The sequence below is a fragment of the Wasmannia auropunctata genome, unplaced genomic scaffold (assembly GCF_000956235.1).
Source record: "Wasmannia auropunctata unplaced genomic scaffold, wasmannia.A_1.0 LD336037.1, whole genome shotgun sequence".
Classification (NCBI taxonomy): domain Eukaryota; kingdom Metazoa; phylum Arthropoda; class Insecta; order Hymenoptera; family Formicidae; genus Wasmannia; species Wasmannia auropunctata.
In genome coordinates, this window is record NW_012026853.1 from 693,313 (window position 1) to 702,110 (window position 8,798).

The following is an 8,798-nucleotide window of genomic DNA, read 5'->3' on the forward strand; positions in this document are numbered from 1 at the left end:
TCGGTGGAGTCCACCTGCCATCGGATACCAGCGCGACCAAGCTGACTGTCCGGCCGCACGCCCACACAAATTGCTGCCGCATTATTTCGAGTGCTTTGGCCTTGGGTAGCGGCCAGAGAAAACTTTTGCGGGGATATCGGGCGGTACGCGCGCCGTAGGTTCCTCCTCAGGAGGAACGCGATAAAGTGCGGACTACTTCGATCGGAAGATGCATCGCCCGGTAGCGTAATCGGCAGCTCTCTCACTCACGAGCTCTTTATTTTCAACACCTATATAGCAGCAGATACATTGGAAAAATGTATTCAAATACGGTTTTTTAAAAATAAGAATATACGCATAAATAATAAAAATATAACATAGATTTTTATTATTCATCACTGTATAATTCTTTTTTCTAATGCATAAATTGAAAAAAAAGATCTAATTTCTTGAATTTTATGTACATTTTATGACAACAAAAACTGTAATCTTGCGTCTTCAGAATTTATATCGAAGTATGATCTCACTAGCAATTTACCTCAATTTTCTTTCGCAGATAAATTGCGCTGCGAAAAGTATCACGGAAAACACGCGTGAGTCCTAACATACGATTATCCGGGACGGTTGGGCGGTGACGAGAGGAAGAGCATTGAGGAAAAACGAACGTGACGGATAGACGTGTGTGGCAATCGATGGTTCGCGATCGTGGCGGGGATAATTGGATTTTTCAAAAAGGAAGACAGAGAGAGAGATAGAGAGAACGTCTCTTTGGCAAGCGCGAACAAAGAGCACTTCCTGTTCGGACTCGAGAACGAGCTTCAAGCCTAGCTCGTCCGACTTAGAACGCTCTCGAGCTCTCGCTCTTGAGTCATAATAATAACAACAACTCCCGCGAAGATTCCGCACCCGAGCTGAATCTTAAATTTAAACAGAATGGCGCGACAGGCATTGCGACGAAGCGTAAAATGCTTGCCGTTTCTGCATCTCGGGACCCGTACCGCGCCCTATGTTCCGCTCTCTTAATTCTACAGAACGGCGAACAGCCTTGTTGTTCATGTCGCAAATGACTTTTTATACGCGGAGTATTTCAGAGCCGCCAATCTTAATCTCGGTAATAGAATCATTTACAACCTGGAATAGATGTTCTTAGAAGTCCCGGCTGCAAATCGAGAATGGTAAAAAAAACATCGTGCAAAATAACTATGGAGTTACTGGATTTTGTTAATTACTACTAAAAAAAAAAATTATCTTATTTTCATCACATATTTTTTTAAATAACTCAATTTTAGAGACAATATACTACAATTAAAATACATATAAAACTTTGGATTCTTTATCTTAAAGACTTTTTATTCACGGAGTATTTTCGAGCCGCCAATCTTAATTTTGGTGATAGAATCATTTAGCAACTTGGAATAGATGTTTTTAAAAATCTCGGCTGCAAATCAGGGATGACAAAAATCGTGAAAAATAACTAGAATCACTAAATTTCATTACTGTATAAAAAAAGTCTTTTATTACTATTTTTAAAATAGCTGTATCTTATTTTCATCACATATTTTAAATCTTATATATATATTTTTTAATTTAATTCAACAGACGACATACTTCAATTAAAAAACATAAAACTTTAGTGTATATTTTTATCTAAAGATATTTACAGTCTGTTTAAGAGCTTTTCTGAAACTTCTGATGCAGTACCCACGCGAAGATCCCGCCAGAAACGACTATACTGCTCCTGTAGTTAAAAAGAAATTGATTATAATTTATTAACATATATCATATGATTGTATATATAAAAGCCCATCGTATAAAAGATCGATAAATAAATTTAAATATTTAAATTTACACGAATAATTCCGTAATCAAAGTATTTCTTGGAAAGAATTTAATTTTAACTTATGTATTTTTACTTTATTTGAAAAAAATGTATTGCTATTACCGAATACAAAATTAAACATTTTTACAAGCAATTGCGGAAAAAAATGGAAAAAATCATCGACAAACACTGAGAGTCTCTAATTCAGAGGACTTCATTATACAGTACATACATGCAAGTACGAATGCAAACGGAACGGATTAGCAACCTAAATATAACATTTTCATTGCGCTCATTGCGCTCAGAACGCGGTAATGACGAGTGCGGATTGATATATCGATCGTACGAAACGGGATAGCCAGGAAACCGACGAGGAACGCGAGTCTTTCACTCGCGAGCGTTAGGCAATGCAACGATCGACCAGGTCGTTCGTTAATGTCTTTGCAACAATTGGCAACGCGAGTCGCGGCTTCTGCATCTATGGCAATGTCGACGTTAATTAGAGACTTCGCAAACGCGATCCAATTGGAGGCCATTAATTTATTTGACGTAATGCGTTCAGTGGCGTTCCGCCATTAATAGGAATCGGATCGACCTTAACGCGTCGCGATCGCCAATTAAAACCGCAATTACGACATCGCGAGGTGCTCCAAAATCGATGCGTAGGAACAAGGTGTCCCGGAATTATTGTATTTTTTCATGGCCATGAATGGCCAATATTTGATTCTCATACCAGCTCCTTCTGCATTGATACTTAAACAAGTTGCCAAGTTTTATTTCAAATCACAGAATTATACGAGTATTTTATACTTGTAGTACTTCTAAATTATCAAAGTGTGAATTTCGAACTACTTAACTAATTTACAAGCATTTTCGTCTCTTTCAAATATCTTAACTTTATTCATATAAAATTGTTTAGATCTTCAGTGGAAAAAAACTATTTTTAAAATATATACTTAACTTTGACATTTTAATAAAATATATTCAACTTTAAAATATTTTTAATTCCTCCCTTTATGATGCAAAGATCGTATGAGGAATAAATGGAAAAAAGAACATTTTATTGGATAGTTATTTGCAAGTGACGAAAGTGGTGCTTCTGAGGCACTTTGAGACAGTATGATAAAATTAGCGTATGCAAATTGTAAGGCAATGAACACCGATAATCGAATCTTTTTCAGATAAGTGCTAAATCGCTAATTAACGGAAATACAATTGCATGAATTTCTTCAAATAAATTGAATAAGCATCAGCTATGATACGTTTATTTCACACGCGTCTGGTTTCGAAAGACAATTTGTCGGGATTCATGCCAAATTATCATGCTATAACGCTTGTGTCGAACACTTGGATTAATTATCTTGTACGTACCATAGGATAAGTTGAACCCGGCGTGAATGCCATATCGGATTGTAAGGGACTACGTATAGCTCCTTGTTTTGCTTGAAGTGTCGCAATATGTCCCGTGCGCTGCAAAACGATTAAGGAAATCGCTTTTGATCACTGCGTCGCAAACGAGAGCGTGTCCAACAATTCCGATCAGTCTCTTCGCTCGACGAGATAAACGTAATAACGCGTTAAGCCAATTTCGCGTGACAAAAGTTGCACACGTGTGGCACATCAAAGTGTAATAATAGACCGTTAATAATAATGTACACGGTGGTGTAGACAGTGGCGGTCTTTTAATAAGCGCTGTAAATATATCTGCAAAAGTTCGTTGGTAAAAGCGACATAAAGACGGGAACGATGCCAATAACGAAGAAAATCTTACGCGTACCATATGACGGCATCGAGTACATGAATTAATCGTTATTTAACGTTATTTAGTTAATTAACAAATATTTGTATAAAAGTTTCATCGTGAAAAGTCTACGTCTGTCGACACTCCATGAGACAATTCACTTTTTCAACGTAAATTACGGAAAACAGTCTTCTGAATTATCTTCTGTGCGTAGGTAAATATTTCAAGTGTTCTCTTATCAAACTGTTTTGGCGATAGGAAGAAAAAGTTTCGATACTCCCAAGAATGATAAGAGAACATGGAATTTATCGAACATAATTTGCGACGATGGATCAATGAATGCAGCGTATAAAAATATTTTACTTCATCGATAAAAAAAAAAACGAAACTCACGAAGGTGTGCATGTAGCGTTTAAAAGGCCGCGAGGTACTTAACGCGTTCGTGATCTTAATACACGACCCCCCGCAAAACAAGCGGAATAGATTCACTGAATTAGCGGTATATTCGTCGGTTTGTGTTTTCAGACTATCTGGATTAGACAAGCGCGCGCAGTCGATCGATTGATCGTACAACCAGACCGAAAAAATAAACTCTGATCAAACGTGTGTTGCGACTCGCCGTTACGAAGTGCTGTAATAATTCGATGTAACATCGTGCTGATCAAATAAATGATCGATCACCTTAGTCGCAAAATCTAGTTTGAATGAATATTTTAGATATGAGCTGCAAAATATATCTATATATTGAAAATACTGAGCGATCTTTCTGATTACTGTATCTTCAGTCTCTTTAATTATATTTTACGTCAGACTTTTAATAATTTATTAACAAAAATTAATTATCACTCCTTGAGAAATATTAAAATTAAAGAAATTTGAGATACTCATTAAATTAATAAATATTTTTTGTTTTATAACTCAAAGAAATTTTTTAAATTGATCGGAAAACTACCTATATTTTATCCATTATACTCTGAATGCTTAAAATCGATCTCCATAATTTATCTTACTGTGTTGTAGAAAAAGAAAAAAAATGTGCAAGTTTGCACTGTAATACAATTGTTATAAATGGATAAGGAAGGTACTCTAAAAATCACATTTTGTGCGGTGCATTGGTGAGTATATGCGGCTGCCCTTGAAGAGCATCCAAAATAGTTTTGCTACCTTGCGCCGAAGTAACTTCATACTATTATAAATTTTTCCACCTTTGTGCAACTATATATTTAATATTTATATTTATTCGATGTATGCAAGAATCAAAGATAAAGAAAGTTTCGGCCTCTATCGGAAGATTTAATTTTTTCGTACCGCAATATATTTTCATGTATACCTCGAAATCGGACGCAGTTGGCAGCATTCGCTTTTTCAACATATGTGTAACGTTGCGTCCCATATCTCATACACTTAAAATTCGTGTAATGTTTCTCGTTATTTATATAAGTAATTTAGAACATGGGACAAATTTTAAGAAAAAAGATTCGATAGAAAATACAGATCACTAACCTTCCGTGATTTGCTACTGCAACTAACACGCGCTTCGGTGTGTCCTGCTTCACGTCAACGGCGCCAAACCTCGACATTTTTTCAGCTATCTAGGCAAATATTTTACAACAATACAGATTACATTGATTACAAGTTATTCGCTTTATACATAGATCACATACTGCGATATATGAAATACATATTTAAGATTACAAGATCTTGACTGTATGAGCAATTAAAATTATATGCAACAATTGAATATAATACCTGTAGGACAGTTATCGGCTTCGATTCTAACGTTTTCACATAAAGCCACTTTGGTCGAGTTGATTTAGGTTCAGCCCCGTCAAGTTTCTGGAAAATTTATTTCTTTATGAGAAAAAAAATGCAAAGACGACTATTCTTTATGCAAAACAATAATATAGTTTCACACTTTTCTTACCAAATATGATGTATTGCCGCGTATAATGTTTACACAGTTTGTAAAGCCTTTCACGCAATTCATCAATTCTGTATGTGTAAATTGTTTTATATGAAATATTCTGAAATCATAAGACAGTAGGTACACAATATGCTTACTATGTTTACTGGGATTAGAAATAAAATAATTACGGATTTTCAATTGTACAACAATTGTATAACTTACTCTCCACAACGCTTTGTGGCAAATATATGAGTCAGTCTAATAAATATGTAACCAGCAAAATAAGAATCCCATCCTGCGGTATGATATTTCTTCAATGAGGTAGTATCTAAAAGATTGAGAATATCATTTATAAATATAATAGTAATATTATACAGAATCAAGAAATAACTACCATTTGAATCTGTCGTGAGTTCAATGATAGGCGATCCTAGCGCTATATTTTTTCCTTGCGATTCTGTAAAATAATTGACTAAACCACTTAGAGTGTTAAGTTTCCATCTTTCTGAAAAGAAAAAAATTATACTTAATATGTTTCGCTATATAATCACACAAACTAATAAATACTAAATAATTACCTTCTGTTCGAAGAATTTCTCTCAGTTCGAAGCTTAAAAATTTCGTGTCATAAATTGTTGGAAACAGTTGATGAATATTTTTTTTGAAATCAATATATTTTCCTGCAAAAAAAAAACACATTAACCATGATTAATTGTAATGTAATTTTCATTAGCAGTTAAGAAACATTTGCTATTATTACACAATTATACATACGTGGTAATGGTTTGTAAAATTGTTGATGCATAAACATAAAATCCAAAAAAGGATTATGCGCAATTATTGGTTTTTTCAACGTAACCAAGAGCTTGAATACTTTTGAAAAGCCTGTGTACGATTCGAGTAATACATTTTCTAGTATAGAGCCTTCTTCCTGTTCCAAAATTTTTCTCGATTCTGGCGGCACTTTAATCACAGTTATCTAAAAAAAGTTACAAAGTTTAAAATTTTGAAATATTTCAGCGTTTTATCTCCTAAGTAGCAGCATGACTATACCATATCGTTCCCTGAGTAAGTCCAAACGTTTGGGAAATGTCTCCTCAATTCTTTATGCATATAATATTGCACAGTTGGAGTGCGGGACTGAATTTTAAACGAGTCCGTTTCATCACCAGCTGTCTTCAGCCATTTAAATATTTGACCGAGTGTATTTTTAAAATCCTCTTCCTCTTGGTAAGTGATACATTGCTCCACGTTAGACAGCAACGTGTTCTCCTGTAACTGTTGCTGCAAGACTGCCTCGTCGATCTCGTCAAGATACGAAATACCTTGGTAGGCAAACTGAAAATTGTTAACATACATAAATTCTTTTCATTCCTACAAAATAAAACATCAGGATATAGTTTCAGATCTTAATATAAATTACTCGCTAGTAAGAAATGACCTAATATCTGTAACAGATAAATACATCGAGTGCATACGTACTTTGTTGAAATCAAATTCATGAGTAGTCAGAAACTCTAGCGATGCTATCTGCCAAAGAAATTGTCTGTTCTTCGACGGTATAGATCTAGGCAGCAGAAAGAAATTGAAGGCCTCCGCAGTGTATTTATTCTCATCGTGAACTCGATGAAACGCCGAAATACCAAATTGAATTATTATGTGCGGCTGAATATGGCTTCTGTTGTTCTTATAGCGCTCGTGTATAGAATCGAACAGGCTGCAACGGCAAAACATCAAGTAATGTCACCAATTGAAAGTCTCGTTCGAGTTATACACTTCGCCGGGAATACAAACTAACCTATTTTTTACATCATCGCTTTCTATACCTGTGAATTCCCCATCAATCGCTATGAAGTTAGCATTTTTCAACGTGTGCTCCAGATGCGGATACACCTTGTTGAAATTCTGATTCGTGACTTCAATCATATTTTCTTTGCAGGTGCGAAATAACTAAGAATAAATCGAATAAATTCACGTGAGATATTTGAATGTACAAACTCCAGCTGAGGTCGCTGAGGAAGTGGAAAGTTTCTCTGGCCTCTATGTGGTCACGTGGATGTAGTTACCCGTTGGAGATATTCATGAACGGCTACGTAGTTCAATAAGCACGCTGAGGCGCTGCACGCTCTCTCACGAGTCACGAGTATATGACTTTGCAATGATTTCTCTTGATAACATTAGACGAGATATTTAGATAAAATTCTAACATCTATACTTATATACTTTGTTCTTAAATTCTTAAAAAAATTTATCTACATTTTTATTTATTTTATATGATTTTTATATTAGATATTATATATTTTTATTTATTTTATTCATTTTCGTATCTCTTTTATTATTATAGAAAAGATTTTCCTAATATTAAAAAAATGTCATATTATCAAGAAATATAATTTTCTGCTGAATTTTATATTTAAACTAGATAACATATTTTCATTTATTTCAAAGTTAATATATGTATTCCTTAAGAACAAAATTTATAATTATAAATTATACTGTAAATATAATCAAAATATACTTACTGTAGAAACTATAAATACAAATATGCAGAGTATCACAGTAACTATATTTCCATCTAAATATCTTCGATCTATAAGGTTCACTGGAAAATTTATGTAACTAAACTTTTGCACAGTACGGAGCTGGGATAATAATTTTATTTTGTTCAAGCGGAGACTTCGAAGATTTATCAAGGTCAATTTTATTTTTTTAAATAGAATATATGATTTTTTTTACATAATATGATTCTTCTAATTATTCTGCATACTCTCTAAATTTTCTGGAGCGAAAATACTGCCTCTCGGCCATTCGAGTTTTTTTTATGCCAATCGCATTTCAGTAGTCTGTGCATTAAAAGATACAATTGAAATAAATCATAAAATCAGTCTACGAGATATTTCATATTTTATGTCGAAATATGACATATATGATAAAGTATATAAAATATCTCGTAAAATATTGATTTTTTGATAACTTTATTTTCATTTTTATATACAGAATAATTAGAGGTATCATATTATGTAAAAAAGTCACATAATTCCACTTAAAAAAAAATAAAAACAAAGTTGCCCTTAAAATTTTCAAAGTGCCTTTATCTGGACGTGCACAAAAATTATTATTACCATGTAATAGCTCTCTTCATATCGCGCAAATTTGGTTACATAAATTTTCCTCTGAAAATAACATTAAACTATTACACTCATTTATTCTTGATTTATCAATCTAATAGTTCAACGTTATCTACAGGGTGTCCCCGTATAGTAAGGGTTATTTTAAACCAAAATAACCCTTATAAATTCGTAAAATAATTTCGTTATATTACACATCGTTGTATTCGTTAAAAAAACGCTACA

General features: G+C 33.8%; 1 protein-coding gene across 4 annotated transcripts; it reads right to left on the bottom strand.

Moving 5' to 3' along the window:
- Nucleotides 1–1,555: 1,555 nt before the first annotated feature.
- Nucleotides 1,556–7,472, bottom strand: LOC105452141 (poly(A)-specific ribonuclease PARN-like domain-containing protein 1). Of its 4 annotated transcripts, XM_011693012.1 has the most exons (12): nucleotides 7,244–7,472; nucleotides 6,928–7,162; nucleotides 6,499–6,783; nucleotides 6,220–6,424; nucleotides 6,024–6,125; nucleotides 5,840–5,950; nucleotides 5,668–5,773; nucleotides 5,464–5,563; nucleotides 5,289–5,375; nucleotides 5,043–5,131; nucleotides 3,170–3,268; nucleotides 1,556–1,717 (listed from the first exon to the last, which is right to left on the bottom strand). In XM_011693012.1, the coding sequence occupies exons 1-12, from the start codon at nucleotides 7,369–7,371 to the stop codon at nucleotides 1,648–1,650; spliced, it is 1,617 nt and encodes a 538-aa protein (XP_011691314.1). In that variant the 5' UTR covers nucleotides 7,372–7,472; the 3' UTR covers nucleotides 1,556–1,647. The 4 variants fall into 4 exon arrangements, with proteins under 4 accessions (XP_011691314.1, XP_011691316.1, XP_011691317.1 ...); XM_011693014.1 differs by lacking the exon at nucleotides 1,556–1,717 and having other exon boundaries at nucleotides 3,179–3,268; nucleotides 5,043–5,127; XM_011693015.1 differs by lacking the exons at nucleotides 1,556–1,717; nucleotides 3,170–3,268 and adding an exon at nucleotides 3,275–3,502 and having other exon boundaries at nucleotides 5,043–5,127.
- Nucleotides 7,473–8,798: the final 1,326 nt, after the last annotated feature.

Bases quoted from the DNA above. Each gene is read 5' to 3' on its own strand.
- LOC105452141 (XM_011693012.1), bottom strand. From the start codon at position 7,371: ATGATTGAAGTCACGAATCAGAATTTCAACAAGGTGTATCCGCATCTG. The intron at 6,126-6,219 runs GTATGTATAATT...TTTTTTTTGCAG, and splicing joins ATTTTACAAACCATTACCAC to GAAAATATATTGATTTCAAA. The intron at 5,132-5,288 runs GTATTATATTCA...ATATTTGCCTAG, and splicing joins AGCCGATAACTGTCCTACAG to ATAGCTGAAAAAATGTCGAG.